We start from the raw sequence: 21339 nt of genomic DNA, 5'->3' as shown, positions 1-21339 counted from the left end.
GGATTTTGCTGGGCAGTAATGTGTGAAAGTGGTGCACAGTGGTTAAAAAAGAAGAGAAGATGAAAAAAAAAAAACGGATAAAGACCAAACGCATTCACCTCCATTTTAATTAATGTGTAAGATTTTACAGATACAAGTGGAAAAGATATCCATGCAAACTGACCCAATTCAAAACAGAGAAAATGTCATTGTAATATTAAAAAGGTGGTGATGGTTTAAAATAAAAAAAGGAGCTAGCAGTATCTTAGCAGTAAATGGGGAGAATTTGGATGTCATAAATTCCAGAAACACTGATTCATAGATTTATTTGCATAAATGAATGAAAGCTTTGCCAAAAGTCTAGGACAAAATGAGATGTTTTCTTCTTTTATTTGTTTACTTCACCATAAAATAAATTTTTAAACAGAAAAAAGAGGGCACAAAGACAGAAAATATACTTTTTTTTTAGCCATTTTTAGCACACAAATGAATATAAAATTATATAATTCAAGGCTCATCTGATTCTTTAAAGTCTGGAATGGTCTTTAAGTATCTACTTCGTTTCTCCCAAGATCCTTCAGGAACACCGATTCTGTAGTACATAAAGAGAAGAGAAACGTTCCAGTGTGAACTCGTCGGTGTGAATGGTTTAATTACAGGGAGTGTCATCCCCATTGCTTAATGTGTCCTTTACAATTAATCCAGGGAGAGAATATCATTATCTACCAATGCCAGTGCCTGGGCAGGCTGGCTGCATCAGTGCGAGACATGAAAAAGGGAATGAAAGAAGAAAGTCCTTTTAAATGGCATTATAGAACCCGTTTAACCTTGATTCCACAATAAAAGGCCTACCACTTCAATAGAAATTGTGTTTTTTGTGTTTTTAACATGTTCTCCTGGCATTTTTCTCATGATAGAGGAAAGGACGTGTGTAAAGGAAATTGAGCCTAAAATTGCATTTCTTGAGTATTTCCTTTTTAAATTATTGTGAATCCGCAGCAGACAAGAAAAATGCCACAAGCTTTCTGCTCCACGCCATTCCGATGCATCCACTTGCAGACAAATAGATCCATGTAAAAAACTCTGCTTCAATATTGCTCGCCATTTTTGTTGCACCTGAAATGTTAGCTTTGGATGTTAGGACCTCTAAGCTAGCGGAAGAGCATGTCAACAAAGGAATGATGGGAAATGGGGAAGGGCTTCCTCCTTACCATTGATTAAAAAAAAATAAAAATTTAGATGAACTCAAGATTAAAAAACTACATTCTTGGAGTGTCAGATATGGGTACACTAACTTTTTTTTCTTCACATTAAAACTATTAAACACAAAAAAAGTTCTTATCCTCTCATCTTGTTTGCAGAGATTTGTCTGTCAGCCATCATAGCAATTTGTCGCTGGAGCTTTAATTAACACAGCAGGTCTTTTTCCTGACGTACATAGCTTTCCTTTCTCCTTTTTGTATTAGTCGTTTTGAGGTACAATGGGGGCAGAGCAGCAGCCACTTACACGTACACTACATAAACTCTGCCCATGCACAAATGCAGTAATGTGCAAAGTCCTGCAACAGTAAATGCAAACATTGCATCCTGTGCATACAGTGCATGGCAGAATTTTTGCAGCTTGATAGGAATAGATCTTGTTGTTTATGGCTGTTTTTTGGAAGTTAGTTAGTTTCCAAACTCTTACTTCTGTTTAAAATATTGACCTTAACCTGTAGTCTCAACAGTATAAAAGAAGTCCCAGAGACTGTGACAAGAGTCGTGGTTTAACATGCACAGATGACGTTTCAGGGAGGGGTGAATATTTGGAAACCTTTCTTAACACAGATTATTTTTCTCATAACCTTGAAGAGACAACTCAATGTGTGTACATGTATGCACCTAAAGTGTGTGTGTGTGTGTGTGTCTGTGTGAGCAAGCATTTGAAGCCTACCCTGTTCCCAACCCTCATTCTGGTTATTGGCTTGGATACTTATCACCTCCAGCCTCCCAGGCCTGATTAGGTTGAAGCTACTCCAAAGTCAAATTCTGGATATCAAAGGCAGTACTCAACTTTGACATCTGTCTGCAGCATCTTAATATGGAGCCTGGTCTCATGAAATATTGAGAATTGAGCATGGCATTTAGAGATTAGTGATATGTGCAGTAAGAGTGGGTAAAATGTGTTTAGCCACCACAAAAACGATAACCTGAAGGTTACAATCCCAAACGTGGGGATTCATTTACTGGTAAATATTGATTATTTGATGAGTATTTGTAGAAAGGCTTACTGTGTGAGCAGTGACGGAGTCTCCTTTTTGCATTTGCGTTGTCTTAATATGTAAATCCAATCATTTAGGACTTGAAGGTACTTGATTATAATGTCACTTCCAGTCATCTGTGAGTTAAATCCATAACATAAGTTTAAATGTTGAGCTAACTTAGGTTCTTATTAGTTTAAGTCACAAGTTAACTTCAAACATGCCCCATAACCAACCTAGAAAAGTGATCTCCTAAGGCCTGGGGTGAGTCAAAAATGGTGTGGAAGAAAAGGATGAGCTGCTATCTGAGTTGTTTACTGTAGGTTGGGAGTAGGCTTTTCTGCAAAGAAGATTAGTAACAGTGCATTATGCATATCTTATTTTCTGGATTATCTTAGGCACCCAGAGATGCTATCTTAACCCATAATCTCTTTTAAAGTCATTTGCTCTATTCTGAATGTGAAAAAAAAACTGTTATTTTTGCTTGTTTATCTTTTCTCAGAGTCCAGTTTTTCTGTGTGCCACTTTTGGATGAAGTTTATTTATGCACACTATCTGATTGTTATATCGAAATACTTATAAACAGCAATGTCCGCGTTGGAGTCACAGTAATGAGGAAAGGGTGGGTAAAAGCTACTGTAGCACACTAGCTATTCATCACTGTTTGTGCACGCCTGTGCATGCTTATATATGTGCCTCTTCATGCAAATATGAATGGGTGGCCTGTCTTGTCCAGTGGTGCGTTTAACCAGACACAGACCTTTGCTTCAGCCAAATCAGGCCCAACGCAGACAGTGTGCATCCATGCCATTTTCAAGCTGCTCCAATTATATCTGCCAACCGTCCACATATTGGCCAATTTTATAATAATAGCATATCTATTTCTATTGTAATGGCTGATATTGCTTGGCTAATCCATGCATGTGTGTCAGTGGTCTTTTATGCTATTTGGTTTACTCTGTTCCCAGTCATAGGCAATGCGTTGCTGCCTGTCTTGGCTTTTTGTGGGCAACTAAAGCATGCGCCCACTGCATCCATGGTGGACTTTTGTGCTTGCTTCTTTTTTTATGAAGCGTTACAGCCTCAAAACATGGTTTTACACTTAGCTATTTGAGTTCATTTGATATTTGTTGTTAGCCTGCATCTTATTGTGAGCAAACTGTTCAACACATATTAGCAAGAGACAAGTTGGCTGACCTTTTTAAACAGATAAAAATATTCAGATCCTGAAAAGCAAAGCTGTGTGTTTCTTTTTTTGTGTGCTTAAGTTTGTGTAACCAATCATTACAGTCCAGAGTAAAAAAAACAAAAAAGAACAATCTTAAGATAAATAAAAGCTTAAAATTACAACTTTGATCAATTTACCCACCTAAATACAAAACAGCAGTTTAAGTAAGAATGCATTAGCACAGAGTGATTCTTGATCGTTCATAGCTCATTTTTTCTATTCATGGATGAATGGTCTTTGCTTTTCTGCCAGAAACTGTCTTCTGAAACCAGGACTTTTTCTAGTGGATAGGATGGAAAACCAGGCTTCCTATGGTTCCTATTTATAACTAAAACATCCAATTTATTTTAATATTGCAAAAAACAGGACCAACAGCTGCTTTCACACAAACGTATTTTACTGTGTTCCACCTCTGCTGCATCTTTATGTGCCAAAAAGTTCAAACGGTCCTGTCATAAATCAGTGGTCCCCAACCCTTAACTTAACCGGTACTGGTTCGCAGAGCAAAATAAATACACCGCTTACATTTTTTTCCCCATTTTGTTTTAAAATCTGATTCTGAAGTTTTATTTTGAAAAATCACTGGATTCTCTCCACCATAGTCAACTCAATCTTGGCGCACGTCAAGTTGCTCAGTCGTACGTCTTTACCCCAAATGTGGATTTATTGCGACAGTTGTTCTCACACAATAATAATAATGTACAAATTTAGCAACTGGCTGACTAAAGTAACAAGAATGCTGCTAATAAAGTTGCTCAAATGGTGTTTCAAGTATATTAACCTATTATATTTAGAAAATACCAGTTTTAGTAAAAAAAATGTTGTATTTATCTGTTACACTTAAAAAGTCGGATGAGGGTAAAATTGACGTGCAATTTCTTAGCTTCCACTTTGACAGTTATGGGTTATAGAGTTATGGTAGGATGAAGATACATTTTACTATCAAACGTTAAGGTAAACTGGAAGCTAAAAAGTAAAAGAAAAAAAATCTGATGTCTGCTTCAGCCTGGTACAGACCGGTCCGTGAAAATATTGTCTGACATTAAACTGCTCCGTGGCCTAAAACTGGTTGGGAACTATAATGTACCGTAAATAGTAATAGGTGCTGAAATTCTCTCTAAAATTTCTCTCTAAACTATGGGTAAAATCAAGCAAAAGTAAAAAAATATGTTAAAAAAAGTCGTGGTTGTTCCCTTGACACACAAGAACTTCAAAAGCAGCCCAAAAGAAGCAGTAACTTTACAGTGATCATTGGTTACCTCTGCATTAATATCTGTGTGTAAAAGGGCTTCGAAATTAAAAAAAAAAAAAAATACTAAACAAAAAAAAGTTGGTCATAACTAGCTTTTGATATTTTACTGTGACAAAGCTCAGGTTAAGGTTTAAATTGATTGAATATCTGTCTTTACAATCTGAAATATTAGGAGGAAAGAACAAGTACAAATGCTTTTAGTAATAATTAATCTTTTTTTACCAAAAATAAAAATATTTATCACCCATATATTTTTTGTTTGTTTGTTTTACCTTAAAGAACAGATCTGTTATAGCTGTAACCTTTTATTTTACATTTCTAATCCCTTTTTAAAAACACACCCTTTAAAGGGACCATATAGTGACTCTTCCAATATATATATATATATATATATATATATATATATATATATATATATATATATATATATATATATATGTATGTATGTATATATATATATGTGTATATGTATATATATATATGTATATATATATATATATATATATATATATGTGTATATGTATATATATATATGTATATATATATACATATATGTGTATATATATATATATGTATATATATATGTATATATATATATATATATATATATATATATACACGCACAGATAACCCCCACAGCGCCTCACGCCCACCCCAGTTCCCCACCCCCACCCTGGAAAAATGCCTCAACAATCATTGCCCTCTGAATTGTAATAGAATCAAATCGAATTGTTGGATGCCTGGAGATTCCCACCTTTACCTTGAACCCGGAGAAGGTCTGACAAATGATGGAGGGGAGTGAATGGATTGACCCTCCGTGACTTTGACAAGCTTAGTGCACAGACCCCCAAAAGACACACATATACTTCCACACACCCAATACCCCCCCTCCCCATCGCCCTACCACCCTGCCTCCCCAACCCCTTCTGCACAGCTTGAAGCGCCCGCAGGCATTAGAGATGCACGCATGCGTTGCCTCACTGTGTGGGGCTTTGTCTGTTTGTGAGCATAGATGTATGTGTATGTTAGCATGTGTTACTGTTTCTATGTGTGCGTGTGTGTGCGTGTGTGTGCGTGTGTGTGGACAAAGGAAGTTACCATGCCCACCTCTTTTCTCACTTGACAATAATCACTGATGCTGTTATCAGTCCATGCTTTTTCCTGGAGCAACCACCTTTTGGTTTGTACAGAATTCATCTTATTACATTGTTTCAAATTTTTAATTAAACTGTAAAAGGACAGCTTTCACCTAATGAAAAAGAAGAAGGTAGAGTCAATGGTACCTTCCAAATCCACCACATGATCATCAAATCCAATGGAAATGCATTACTTTTCTTACACCAGATATTAATACAAATATAAAAATTTGTGATCAAAAGAGCACAATACTCCATTCACATTATTTTATAGCAATAATTTGCAGAAATGTTGGAGGCTAAATATTTTTGCTTAACGTGATTTTTTTTTTTTGCCAAACCTCCAAAAAGCATCCCACTTTAGCAGTCTTGTTATTATACCTTTACGTTTTATTTACTTATTCAAAGTATCCACCTATTGACAAAGAAAAACAATAACATTAATCAGGGGTGTACCGATTATGTGACTTATTGGATTAATTGATTTAAATCTTACCATCCAACCAGATCAATCTGTCTTTAACATTATCAAAATCCTTTCAAAATGAAACAAATTAATTTATAATCAATCTTGGAAAAAATCATTTATATTAAGGCACAGTAGGTTTATTTTACTATAATGTAAAAGCTGTGCATCACATTCAACAATTGGACAATGGACATGACCATACGATGTGGTAGAACATTCTAATACTGTTCCCTTTGTATTTTTTTATGTGGAAAAATAACAGTGGGCTGAACTTTATAAAATTAAGATGTGAATGGATTTGCCATTAATTCATATTTGCTTGTTTGTTTGTACACATATTTAATTTACACTTGATCATCTTGCAAGAAATACAAGGGACCTGGAAAACTTCACCGGCATATTTTTCAGTACTGCCTGTTAACCCCCTTCTGTGTGCCAGAAGCAACAATCCAGCCTCCACTTTCAGAACCAGAGACAGTGTTAGTATTCTACAACACCTAAGCCACACCCTCAACTGGGTTTTCACTATCTCCCCTTGTCTCAGTCCCAACTTCAGCCTTAGCCGGGGCTTCCATGTGCGACTGACACATAAATAACCAAGCCTGTCCGCCACCTAGGCAAATTCGAATGCACCTGTCAAAGTGATGAAGCACCCGCCCGCAGGGAAGCATTGTTTACATTTTCCCTCCACTCCTTGGAAAAGTGAGATTCTAATTATTTTCACACTGTAAATTAAAGGCAAGTGGGACAGAACTAGAAACCAAGAGGATCATGTCAGTGGAGAAAAGCCCTGCTTTCCCACATCAATTAGAATTTGTGAGTGGTCTGAGATGGCTAAAACTGTGGTTGGAAGGGGGAGGGATGGTCAGCAACTTTTTAGGCAGAGTGAGATGAAGGGAATAATGTGGAACTTTTTCCAAAACTACGACAAGATATTGAGAAGTCTTTCAAATATTAGTCCAATACTTCATGTGTGAAAATGCTTTTGATTATTTTCCATCACAAAAGGAGTCAAACAAGTATGTTACTTCTAAAAAGTGTCAGAAAAAGAGAAAGATTTAAAACATTCATAGGATCAGGCCAGTTATGAAGGTAAAATTAGACAGAAAGAGGGAGATCTTGGGAGGAGTGAGTGCATGAATTGTAATGAAGAGTAGTTGGATCAATCATTAAGGATTGGGGGCTGAAAAGCCTGTTTGTGTCCATGCCTTAGGCTCCTGTTCTGGACAGTAGCCAGTCTGGCTCAGGCTGCCTGATGCAGACTTCTCCTTCTCTCCTCACACAGACAGAGTGCAGACACATGTCTAAGAACTTAAAGTGTACACACTCACTGTCCAATGTACGCTATGTTTTCTCAATGAAAAGTTCATTTCATGTTTTAAGTAAACACTTTTTGGGATTGTGTTGATTTGTGCTTATTTATTTTTAGTAAATCTAATTGTTAGTGAAATAAAATAACAATTTCCCTGACTAAAAATAATATTTTCACTTACACCTAACCTATATTTTAATCTTTGGGAAACATAAAACTTTATTAAAACTGTTTTGCTGATCAGAAGAAATCACAACGGAGATTTCTTTTTGACATTAGGATCAACAAAAAAAATCCTTTTTACCTTATATTACATACTAGTTGAAATTCTATGTTAAATAAGGTAAATAAGGTATAAGAAGGTCCTGCAGTTTCCACACTTTAAGTCGGATTTGAAAGCCCTTTAAAAAATAAAATTAAAAAATAACTCAGTGCGCTTTATAATTCAGAATGCCTTTTATGGATTAATTGTGGTTTCGTTTACTGATGTCAAAGCGATTTTGAGAGGTTCTGTCAAATTTTCAGTCTGTTTTTTTACAAGTAGCAAACAAGTTTGTTTTTTATTGTGAATATGTTAACACGGCTAACATGAAAAGTCTGACGGCTAACAGTGTCAGACTTTTCATTTTATCGTGTCACAGTAACGTTTGTTTTAGCGGTATCAGTCTGTTTTTTAAATCTTCCAAACAAGATTGAGTTACTGGTATTGTGAACACACTAATGCGTCTAACCTGGGTAACGTGTAGCGCGTCTCACTGACTGACAGACTTATCTCTGACTCTTGTTTTAATGTGCCTCATGTTTCAGTGCATCTTATTTGTGACATAAATTTGAAAACAGACCATTCATTGACGGTGCGCCTTATAATCCAGTGAGCCCTGTAGTATGGAAAATATGGCATGCTGCTCTTATTAAAGAAAGTAGCCTACATAGTAACAAGTTGGATAGTTGACTGTTGGTGGACTTTTTATTTGCTTCAACCTCATCAAAAGTGATTGAAATATCAGTTAAACTGTTGCGCAAGTCCTCCTGATGTAGAAATACAACTTTTTCACCGGCACTTGCTCCAAGAACAATTGCTTTTATTCACATTTATGGAGGTCTTTGTATGGTGTGAAATTGTGTCTTCAATGAGAAAGACTGACAGACCGGATCTGTGTCATGCATGCAGCTGAGCAATCCCCACTTCCTATGGGCTTGCCCCTCCCTCCCATTCCCAGTGTGCATTTGCGGTAACATCTACAAATCCTCAAATTTATGTTCTTGCTGGAAAACATGGTTTGCCATTTATAGCCCCCCACTGAAAGAAATAAGGCTCCTCTTTCCTGATGCAAGTCAAAGGACTGATGCAGACTCTATCAGATTTCTAAATACAGACCTCAACGATAAATCCTGGACTGATTGGGTTTGAATTAGGTTAGCTCACTTGAATGCTATCTGCTTAACCCACAGCTGGCCTGTCTGCTCCATGCAGGCATTGAACCTAAATCAGTCACTTAGTGCTATCAAATGGAACAATGGTGGAGTGGAGAGAGCACTTAAGCTAGGGCTAGAAGCCAGGCTAGCATCATAAGACAACACAACAGATCAGAGAAGAGCCATTTAGAAAAGACAGACCCTTCGATGCTCTTTCCTTTTTGTGTCCCAGCAATGATGCTTCCTGAGAGCCATGGTGCATTGCATGAAATGGCATCACCCAAACCAAACACACAAACACCTTTTCAGGCTTTTGTCTAGTCTTGTCAAGTGGATTTCACGTGCTAATTAGTGTAGGATGGCAGCATGGCTAACATAAAAAAAATCTATTTTCATGCAAGCCAAAATACATACACATGCACACCACATCAGAAAATTTGAGCAGGTGTGTTGAACCAAAGTGACACATAGAATAAAGCCAGGATCCATGGTGTTTATATCACTGCTATACAGCTTGATTTGTAAAATATTGAAGAAGGGCCACAATTAGGCCATAGGGAAACTTTCTGTGGCCAGTAAATAAATAAAAGTGTCATCCTTTCTCTCCATCTGCCACCCGCCCCCAACAGATGTGACTTTTAGTTTCCATCCCTCACTACCTCAACATCCACAGACCCATAAAACCAAAGGAGATCAAATTTGCACTTGTCTAAAGTTCTTTCCTCTAAAAGAAAAAAAAAGGCAGGGAAACAACATACACATGCTATCCAAACAGACGGATCGCTGCCTCGCAGAGGTGCTGATTAGTGAAGAAATTCACATAATCAGTCACCCTCCAAATGTGGGCTGAGGCCAAGCTAGAAGCAAAGCACAGCCAAGGCGATTTCACTAATGAGAGGTGGAATTAGAGTTAAGGAGATGCATCCCGGCATACCCTAACCTTGCACAGAGACACCTTCTTTAAGTCCTCTTTTTATTTGCTTTCGTGACTCTCTGACACTTTGAGAATAGGCTCTATTCTACTTACAGGGCTGTCTGCTGTGCACTTTATGCTATGTCTCTAATTACAAGTGTGGTAATGGCTCCTACTGTTTTCTCAGTAAAGTGCCTAGAGTTGTGTTTGGCTAACTGTTTAAAAGTGTGAGGGTGACATCGATACACCACCAAATTAAACCTCTCCTTCAGCTTGACCTGCCACTCATGGCTGAATGAGTTTGCCTTTTTTCTTCTTTCTGTATTATTATACAAATCATAATTATACATCCAATTAGGGGGTCACCTTGAAAAACTTTCTCCTTTTTATGACTCTGGCCATGCATACGAGACTGCATGACTTTGAACGTGAATCGTTTTCGCTCACTTTTAATTAAAATTTAAATTATGCCTCCGTTTGACACTTAAAACATCAAGACATAAAACACTACAAAAGAACATTTCACATGTTTATTCCTTCAGTTCCTCATCATAAAGTTAGAAAATAGAACCTGTGCTGTTGATTGTAAGGTGTTAAATGTAGACATACATATTCTATTTGGATTAAGATTTTCTAGAAGCAAGATCTGTGTATTGTGTGTGTAGTTTTTCTCTCAAAGCTTTTGCATTTCAATATAATATATCTGATTTGTCATCTGTGGATGCTCTCAGAGAGGGATTGTGTGATCTTCACACATGGATGACTTCAAGTTACATGGTCTATATAACATGTTACCCATCCTGCTTGCTCTCATACCTCACAGGGTAGTACATTACAGGTGTGTCAGCTTTTAAAGCATTCGTGAGAGGGAATGGTAAACAAGCCAGCCATCCAGCTTGCAAAGCTAATGTGATCACAAACAAAACCTGCTGCAGTTCAGTTCCCACAGGACTCACTTTAGTGAAGTGGGGCTTGCAGCTGCATCCGTGTTGCATCAATCCAGCAATAGCATTTATCTCTATTCTCACCCCCCGTATCAATGGGCAAACAGGTGGCTGTTTATGATTATGTCTGGACAACGGAGGATGTTCTGTCAAGTTCTGGAGAAGAGCCCCACATGGAGGCACCACCACCACCACCAGAGGGTGAGACCAGCACCCATGTGATCATCTACACTCTATACGTGAGTGGACTGAAGCAAAGATACAGACACTTCCTCCGTCAGCCTGATGGGGCAATTGTTGAGGTGAGATATTATAATTTTCTACAAAAAGCAAAATCAAATGAAAATGAGTTTTCCTGTTTCAGGTAAATACAATAAAATACTTCAAAATAGAAACAAGTTCATTTTCCCCCTAATTTAACCATACAAGTTCAGAATGCTCAAAAACAATCTCCTTTAATTAGCCAATGACTGTAATTAGCGATCCTCAACCTCAAGAGTGATTGTTACCAGATGAGTGCTTAAAGTTCCACACTTTGATCTATTGTTAAAGCGTTCCAAGTGGTCTTTTAATTATGATTATGCCATTTTTAGCAAAAAATCCCCAAACCTGTGTTATTTTCTGTGTAGTTTCTACAGATTGGCAGACTGTTGGTGTTGAGTAAGCCTGCGCTCATTTCCCATTATCACTTTATTTATACTCTCTCCCTCTAATTTACAGCCCCTCACAACCCCAAGCTAACATTACCGATGCAACAAAAATGGTGAACAAAATCAGAGCTATCCAGCCATACAGTTTTAAGTCAGATGCCAGCTAAGACGAGGAAAACAAAGACGTACATTTGTCTGCAAGGGGATGCATTGCAGGGACCTTGTGGCCCACCGATTGTTGTCTGTAACTGCAAGCTTTTTCCGACTGCATTTTTTTTGTCTGCTCCTGATTTACCTTGATTTGAATAAATAAAACTCAGACAGGCAATTTAAATTTTTAATATTCTTTATACCCTTGTGCTATCCTATGGGTCCAGATGACCGATCCTGACATTGACGTGTTCTCCCTACCATGACAAAGGTAGATAAAGGTGAAGAGGATTTCATGTAATCCATGGACACCAGTGAAGATTACAAATCATTGAAGAAAAAAAGGTTCAGAGCACTGTCTAGTGGGTCTAGATGACCCAACTCCCAATGTTAAAGTGCCTTAGATAGCACAAGGGTTACATGTTTCCTCCATCATGAAATAAATGCTACAAAACATGTTAAAAACACCAAAAATACATTTTTTTTTTTAAATGGAATTCTTGCTATTGCTGAAGAAGCAGAAATATATGCTGTCCCCAATCAGCATCACTCCCTGATCAACCTAGATCATCCAAAAGTTGTTTTAAAGTTGAATTGTTATGGAAGTGAGGAAGGAGGATGCTTAATGCACTAGCAATTAGCTCCAAGGCTCTATTGCGTTCTAATAGTCCTCAATCATAATTTGACAGATGATGAGCTAAAATGAGTAAACACACTGCATGGGATATCTATTAATGCTGCCACACTGAGTGTTTGTGTGTCTGTTGCCTCTAGACTTGTGCATAGGAAAAAAGAAATCTGGGTGAATGCTCTTCACCAAATGTGTACACACAGACGTGTGCACATGCACGCAAACATGCAAATGCAAGCAGAAATTACTCCACTTGTCCAGTAAAAAGTAATGGGAATTTTGAAAAAATACAACAACAATCAACCCTGTTCATATTTAAACAACCCCACTTTGTAATCAATGTATATGATAAGGAAATGTTCAAAAACGTGCTGTTTGATGAAAAATTACTTAATTTGGAAAATTTTCACATGATGTTATGACCTTGGATTCACAAAAGTCATCAAAAGTGAACAAAAGGTGTCACTGTCCTTAGAAAATCCGCTCACACGTTCTTCATATCCTTTATTTTTTTCTCTTACATACTGTGTCCCTTGGCTGTGTGTTTCTTGCAACTTCACAGGCAAAGAACTTCAATAGCAAGACATGCCGATGGCGTCCTCTTTCACCCACTGGGAGAGGAGGGGAGGGGGGGTGACAGCACTGACACACAGCGCCACCAACAGAGTGATATGCTATTCTTCCTTGCCTTGCAGCACAGACACCCTTGTTACATATTCAAGACTAATCTTCTGAATTTATATTTGAAGATAAACGCTGGCTGATTTTTTTTGTGTTTTATGGCACCCACGCTACATAAGAGTTGTATGGACAAACACACACACAGGCCCATGTGCAAAAACATTAAAAAAGAGCAGGGTGGGCCGACACAATAGAAATGTATTTACGACATTGCATGAAAAATACCGTTCATTATTTTACATAACCCAAAAAAAGGAAAAAACTGTGAATTAAAAATACAAATAAAGTATATGCACTGAAACATTTGATAGTCACTTCCCTCTGTTGTCACATAATACAAGCGCAGTCCTTTAACTTCTCCAATGTGTTTCCATTTACTCAGGTAATTTCAACAGATGGTTCATTTCCTTTCAAGTGCTCTGTTTTTACAGGCAGTGTCCCGTACAGAAGAGTATTGACAGAGCACCTTACTCTTAGACAAACATGACCGCTGCTCCAGGGGCCAACAGTTTGAATAATACATACACATTTAGACCCAAAATTTGCCTAAATGAACACAAAACTAACAAGTCCTGGAAGAGATGTCCTGACCTAGAGACAACACGAAACACCAACTTGGAGGAAAAAGTGCTGGACGTCCTCGTTGAGGAGAAAAGAATTAAGTAAAAATAAAAAAATAAAATTTTGTAACTGCAACTGGCTTTGTTGCTTCCATTTGTGTTTCAATTCAAAAACAAAAAAGTAGATTAAGTTTTTAAATTCTAACTATAATGAAGTTTTTATTGACTTGCACATTGAATTCTGTTTAAAGAAAGTTAATATTAATGAGCCATCGTGTGCTCTCATTCGGTCTTTTGCCCAAGGCGGATGTGTGTGCAATTCTGCCGATGCTAAAGGAATCTTCTTGTTGAATCCCAACAACACAAATATTCAAAGCTGCACTCCCAACAGTGTGTTCCAATAAAAGACATTAAAGGTAAAGTGAGGTGTAGCTTTTGAAACACTCATTACCTATAAACAGATGTTCCACAGCTGCCAACTTGCAAAATGCACTGCTGACAACAACTGTTAGGGCCAAAATTATGCAGGGAAATGAAGCTATATAAGCTAGGACCTTCAGAGAAGGACTCATAACACCTCTGTCTGTAGAAACAAGATGGCTGATGAAGAAATTAATGCAGGCAAAGTCATTATCTTCCCTCTTAAAACCACAGTGGGCTTATGTCCCCTTGTGTCGCTTTTTCTCTGAGGCTAGCATTTAAGTGTCCATGGACTTATAAAAAGATAGGACAAGCCAACTGTGCTCCTTTTGTCTCCTTTCCTCCATATGGGAAGCAGCAGCATATGCAAGAACTGGCTCGGCTTCTGTAAAACTTCCATTAAAGATGCACAACTAAGGCTCTGCCAGCTTGAATATTACCTCTCTCTGCAAATTATTTATGGCTTGGAAAAAACGCTGATGATAAGCATCTCCAGCGACTTGTATAAATAAATACACTTCTTGCTGTAATTTTTAGCCTGGCTTTTTCAAACAGCTTGATCAAAACTGACTTTGCTTGGGTTCTCCAAAAAAAACACAAGAATAATTTAACCTTGAGAAAAAAACAACATATTTTCCACCTTTTGCATCAAATTGTTTCTCCGACCTCTCATTTGGGATTTTTCTGCCATAAGTTTGATTGACATTGTTGACCTTTGCTTTATTTGCTGTCGGCAACCATCTGAAATATGAATAGATTTAAGAAAGAAGAGTACTTGAAATGTGTATAGTCTATCTGTGAATGCAGAAGTGAAAAAGTGGCGAGTAAGTGTTTTGTTCTTGGCTTTTTCCTGTATGAGGGAATTCATTTCTTTCTGGAAACGAAATACTTGCACTATACTCATTATCTTAATTTTAATATAACTGAAATGTAACTTTTAAAATCAAGAAAGTTCTAATATGAGCTTGCTGTCCATACAGCTGCAGTCCACTGGCCTTAAGGTTAATATAGTTTTTAGTCAGTGATGCAGGTTTAACTGCACTTTCAGACGCTTTGTTCTTGTGCCCCGGGGTTTTTATGAAAGTCTTAGGTTCATCACAGTTTGCTGTTAAGTCTTTTAATGCTTTTTCATTTATCTTCCCTGGCTTTCTCTAAAGGTGATAGGTGAAATAGATGGAGATGACAATGGAACTGGCTCAGCTCACAGTGCTGCCCATCAGAAAGAAAAGAAGGAAAGTGCAAGCCTTTCAATCCAACTGCGAAAGCGCAGGAAACCATTAGGCCGTAAGTGTTCACCTGTTCATTTGAATCCAAATATCTAGAAGTTAAAGCTCATGGAAACAAAAGAAGATCTTTTTTTAACTTTATTTGTTATGAAGATTACTATGATGATAGAGGAAGCAAGGTAGATATAAAAGTAAAGTTCTTTTAGTGGTATTGTTTTGCTTTGCATCTGTATTTTTTTCTTTTTCTTAATAATAGCCCAACATTAAATTTAGTCTTTTTTGGTCTGCACTTTCTTTACAGCACAGAGGATTCAGCTCAGTGTTATAACACCCACTCATTTCAAGCTTATCTTTCTCTAAAATTTCCATTTATGACCTTTTTCATTGAAGTATATTTTAATATGAAATTAAGAAAGTTTTTATTTATGAACATATAAACATTTTTAGAGAATACTCAATCACATTTTAATTTTTTTTTTTTAGGGGAACCTATATAAAGGATTTTTTAACGGTTTTCCTGCAGGGTTCCGCCGTATGGAGCCTTTAGGAGGAAGTGGATGTGGCTCCAGTTCTGCTCTACAAGATCTTCATGAATGATTATTGAGAATCATGGAGGGACTGTACATCAAAACAAACTATAGTTTCACTTTTTTTTGCTGTTGTGCCTTGTGATTTTTGTACCTCGGCTCAAAAAAGGTTCAAAAACTCTGATCTTCAAGACCTAATGTTCACAAACAATGCATGTGAATCTATCTGTATTTCAATAAATGCTTTAGCAATACTTTTAATGAATGCCGGTTGTCAAATATCCCACAATGCCTCAATGCTGTAAAGTATGAAGATTCTTAAAGTCACTAATCAGAAGACGAGTGATAAAATATCAATTTTTGCCTTACATTAAACAGGATAATATTCAGGCCAGCTTGATTTGTATTGAATATGTGTCTGCTAGCCGGTGCTTAGTGTAATGAAGTGGCTCACAAATCAGGCTGTAATGGCCTCGTACTTACACATATTGCTTAATTAAAGGTTGTGAGCTTATTAGCATGTGTCTCTGGCTCAGGCTACAGGAAAATGGGGAGCAGGACTGATGTCGTTCAGGGCTCGGCTTTAAAGGTTTTATAGATAGCGAACCTATCATACTAAAGCTTTAGCCCCTCTAAAATCTGATCTTAATAACCAATCATTTTCATTGATGATGATTTCCCTTTATGAGCAGCCATTACAGATCAAGTTCAGGGTCTCACTGAATGGCGATGGCCTCCATTTTTGCTCGTCATAATCAGCGGCACACCTTACTTTGGCCTTGAAGTTGCTCCTTGCCTCCATGTTTAAACTATTGCTGTTTTGGCCTTGGGTCGTGGAGACCATTGCATATGGACACACACATTCACATGTACCTAGAACTCCAACATAACATTACACAAATTCAACTAAAATGCCCAGATAAAAGGAAGAAAAATAAGCCATTTATGTTCATCTCCATCTGTGATTTGAATTTTAAAAAAATTGTATGTTATAGGTAAAAATAATCTCCTGTGTTTTCAAATGCTAAATACATTTTTTTCGCTCTAAAAAGCTCACCTAATAGTCTCAATTAATCTCCCAAAAACAACAGTATAATCCAGAGCGCCTTATATATGGATTAATCCCGGTTGTGCTTAATGATGCATGATTTTGAAGCGATTTTGAGAATTACATGGTGCTCTTTCAAAATGTTTGGTTTGGTTTGAATACTATTGTGAATAGGCTAATGCTGCTAATGTGTAGTGCTGTCGGGTAGTGTTACCAACATGGTAGGGAGTTAGAGTAGTCACAGTAACATTTGTTTTAGTTGTATCCGCCTGTTTTTCATGTGTGGCAAACTAGGTTGGGAGTTACAGGTATTGTAACAATGCTAACGCTTCTAACATGTGTATCATATTACAAAAAGTTCAAATTACAGAGAATATGGCAAATGTTTTGTCTTGTGTCATTCAATTCTCCAAAATTCATAGTAAATAATTATTATACCTGGAGGTTTGTCAGTCTGTCCGATGACGTGACCTCACAACGTTCTTGTAGCACGCGTCGACGAGCATGTGCGCAGACTGCTGCCGGCCATGGCTAAAGGAAAAAAGCGTATCAAGGTAGAATTATCTGTTGACTGTTTGTATTTTGTGTCAAAAGAATAAAAGACCCACTGACACCAACCCAGAGTTGTCTTCGTTCAACACCAGAACAAAACCCAAAGTATAACAAGGAATGTGACCCAATTACATGAACAAAGTTAATTGAGTCGAACTGATTGATGGACTTATCTCTGTCTCCTTTGTCTCGCTTAATGTGCCTTATAGTTTGATGCACCTTATATATGAAATAATTTCAAAAAATAGACCATTCATTGACGGTGAGTCTTGTAATTGGTTGGAAAATATAGTTTGTATGTTAGCATACATTCTTTCTATTTTTATTATTTGTTTTCTCCCGTTCTATCATTTGACCCTAACCAGAGCCATAAGAGTTAGAGATCACTCCATTAACAATGAAAGTCCCACACCCCCATATTCAATCAGCCCACTAATGAACAATAAGCAGAGATGCTGCCTTTCAGATATGACAAGAAGCTCTTTTCCTTCACCAAACATCCCTTCCTCTGGATCTACTCCCATGAACTTGTCTACTTGTTTTCAGATGTTGTCTTTGTTTTATTAAAAGTGAATGCAAGATGATAGTCGTGACAGTGTTAACCTAAACACAGCTGAAAAACAAAAAAATTCCACTGACGTTCTGTTGGTTTCGACAGGTTATTCTTTTATGTAAACCCATGAAACACATTGAATGAATCGTTCGTGCCCTCCAATCCTCTTTGTTTTCCTTTTGATGTTCTCTGAGAGAATTGCTACCTTTTCTATTCATGATCATCAAAACAATGCCCCCTGCAAAACGTTCAGACTGTGAAGACTACAGATGCAAAGAGGGCAAAGGTATTTCACTGGTTCAAATATTTGATTGGTAATGACAAACACAATTTCTCTTCAATTTAAATTTCAAATTGGTCCCCTGGAGCAGTGATTTCTGAGTGAGGAAAACATGCCGTTGGGTTTTGGGCGCCTCACATTTTGCTGATTTAAGTTAAAAGAAAACCTTTTTGCAGTGCTATCATAAGGGAGCTGCAACTTTTTGAAGTAAGTGCCTGCATCTGCTTAAAGCCAATGCAACCTGGGGATGTTGCTGGAGAGTGAGGAAAGAGGGGGGAAATAAAACATAAAAAGAAGAAAAATAACACTTTGTCTAATTCTATATTTACGTTGCCCTCAGCTTTAGGTATTCACATAAAACAGTTTGTATTCAGAAGTGCTGTGGTGATCGTTACTCTGTACGTTGAGATCAGCAACTCTCGCGGCACAGTTGGAGGGTGCAGCTCAGCTTGATTCATTTGAATTAAAGTTGCTGGAATTCGTAGTTTTTCTTTTTTCAAACTTTTTCTGATTGTGCTTTTTTTTAAGGGCAACCAATAAAGAATTTCTTTTGATGAAGAAATTTCTACGTTTGCTGTTACTGCACACATGTATTTTAAATTTGCTCAGTTTTATGCCACTTTGTTTGAGGTAAAAGGAAAAATAATTATGCATTGCAAGCAGAGTTTCTCTTTTGCCACTGAGAAGAAAGCCAATGTTGGTCTGAGGGCGAACTGAGTTCTTACCATGAGAGGATGCAAAAAAAAAAAAAAAAGATGTAAAAAATGTAACACTTGCTATTTTAACTTTTATTTCTGCAGATACTAAAGACACGTTAATTAGTTTTCACTTTATTCAGACAACTTTAAGATCATAGCAAGCAAGTAAGAAAACAGTCATCTTTTCAATTTGCTCCCCCACTATCATGATACATTTATGCAACTAGAAAATTAACAATTTAATGTAGAAAAGAGAGACATTTCTTTCTTTTATCATAAATTTCTTTCTTTTTGGGAGCCATGCTCTTTCCCTTTGACCTGGATCACAGCTTCCTGGTCCTTAAACCTTGGAGAGCACTGTATCGGGGTGAGTGACGATGCTGACACCGTTCCATATTTCCATATTTTCACCGGCATCTGGACAGATCATATGTCTCTCTGCACATATTTATAAAATTTCCCTCTTCCAGAGCGGTGTCAGGGAGGCAGATGTCCTGCTCACAGGAAAAATAATTTGCAGTGTAAAAGGGAAGGGGAGGTGAAGGGAAAAATGTATGAATATGCAAATCTTGTCACAGTGTGGAAACCTTGTAATGAGTGGGAAATGTTGTTGCCATCTTTCATTATGCAGAGGTCATTGCTTAATGCCAGGCAGCTGGGCCCAGCTTCTTCTCTCTGAGCCTCCCGCCTCCCCCCACAATCCCTCACATTATCTTTTCACAACTTGAACCAAAATATCCAAAACCACCCCCCGCCCCTGTTCATAAAAGAAAAATCCTGTCACTTAAATTGATTTTGTCTCACAGTCCACATCTTTAACGATAATTTTTTTTTATGACTTTGAAGTAAAAGGTATTTTTCATACTAGCCCATGCAAAATATGTCTCTATTTCCGATTAAAATCTTACATAAAGGACTTAAGTCATAAACAAATATTTCTTAATCAGACATTTGCAACTCAGCTTAAATTATTTCAAAAGTTGCAAAATCTATCAGTACTTTAGTGACAGCAAACATTTTTGTTACTTTTTTTAAGTTTGGAAAATGAGTTTGAAGCATACAAAGTATGCTTTATTATTTGATGCCGAAACGTAATCAGAAAAATCATCTAAATGAAAATGCTTCTTTAAGAAAAAGTATGCAACATGTTATAGATGCAAATGACAAGAACAGACGCTCATTGAACATAAAACAGTAAAATCATGAAACATTGAGCATCTGTCAGTTGAGCAAATGAACAAGTTTTGGTAAAGTTGGAGATGAAATCCTCTATAAATTATGCTTTTCTCTGATTTTTTTTTTTTTTTGTTTTTCATTTTACTGCATCTATAAAGCTCAACTTTTTTTTTTGAAAATTGAGGCTGGTTGTGGGAAAATATAAGCGTCTCCTATATTTCTCCACAAAGCAAGACCTTGAATAGATTTTTGTATTGAGGTTTCCTTTGATCAATCCTTTTGGATTTTTAATCGCTGAAGATCACTATTGTTTCATCTGCTTCTGCAACATCTCCCTGAAATAGAGCATCTGACTTTGAGCTTTAAAGCTAATAATTAGGTAAACCCGTCTACCTCTCTGTCTTGTACACTCTTCAAATAATCCTTGGTCTGAACGCTAAAAATGTAATGAACTTCATGGTTCATTGTGTCTGACATTGCTTAATTAATGGGTGCATTTAAAGTACACAGGGCCCCGGTAATTGATTTATATGCATGATTTGCACATACAGCTGTTGGTTCCTGTAGGAGACTCATCATTCAAAAAGTGGCTTAGCTGATGATATTCCGGGTAAGTGATAATAAGACTTTTAGATCAAATTCACAAGTTAGCCTTTTTCTAATGAATCATGCTAAACTATTTTTAATATTGGGATTAAAAATTAAAAGGACATTTTCTACCAGAGACATTTAAATATCTGGCCTCTGCTTGCAAATGTTTAATACAAGAATCTTCTTTTAATAAACTAGAATAAGTAAATTTGTGTTATTACATTTTCAGCTGCTACTTTATGATTTTATTGTAATAAAGAGCACATCTAAATTGGTTGATTTAGACAATGTATGGAAGTTATCGTTCACATTTTTAGCAAGGCTGTCAATGCACATCTAACTCTAAAAGTAAGAAGGAAGAATTATTAAACTCAGGTAGGCTGTGGCATTGTAACTATGCATAATTGTAAGAGCTCTAAAGTGTTATAAGAAAATATCCCCCATACCATTACACCACCACCACCAGCTGGAACTGTTGATACAAGGCAGGATGGATCTATGCTTTCATGTTGTTGATGCCAAATTCTGGCCCTACCATCTGAATATCGCAACAAAAATAGAGACTCTAAAGACCAGGCTATGTTTTTACAATCTATTGTCACATTCTGGTGAGCCTGTGTGAATTATAACCTAAGTTTCTGTTCTTAGCTGACAGGAGTGACACCCAGTGTGGTCTGCTGCTGTTGTAGTCAATTTGCCTTGAGGTT

The 21339-nt window shown here is 37.1% G+C and overlaps 1 protein-coding gene across 2 annotated transcripts in view; it reads left to right on the top strand.

The window, feature by feature from the left end:
• ofcc1 (orofacial cleft 1 candidate 1) overlaps window positions 1-18921 on the top strand; it is a 73715-nt gene extending 54794 nt beyond the window's left edge. The window contains exons 19-21 of one of the 2 annotated variants that reach the window (XM_020712374.2): window positions 10997-11191; window positions 15139-15265; window positions 15731-18921. In XM_020712374.2, the coding sequence (XP_020568033.1) occupies window positions 10997-11191; window positions 15139-15265; window positions 15731-15804 (396 nt within the window). In that variant the 3' untranslated portion in view covers window positions 15805-18921. 2 annotated transcript variants of the gene reach the window in all.
• The last annotated feature ends 2418 nt before the right edge of the window (window positions 18922-21339 follow it).

This window comes from Oryzias latipes, chromosome 20 (genome assembly GCF_002234675.1).
Source record: "Oryzias latipes chromosome 20, ASM223467v1".
Lineage (NCBI taxonomy): Eukaryota > Metazoa > Chordata > Actinopteri > Beloniformes > Adrianichthyidae > Oryzias > Oryzias latipes.
This window is presented reverse-complemented; position numbering and strand designations above follow the sequence as displayed.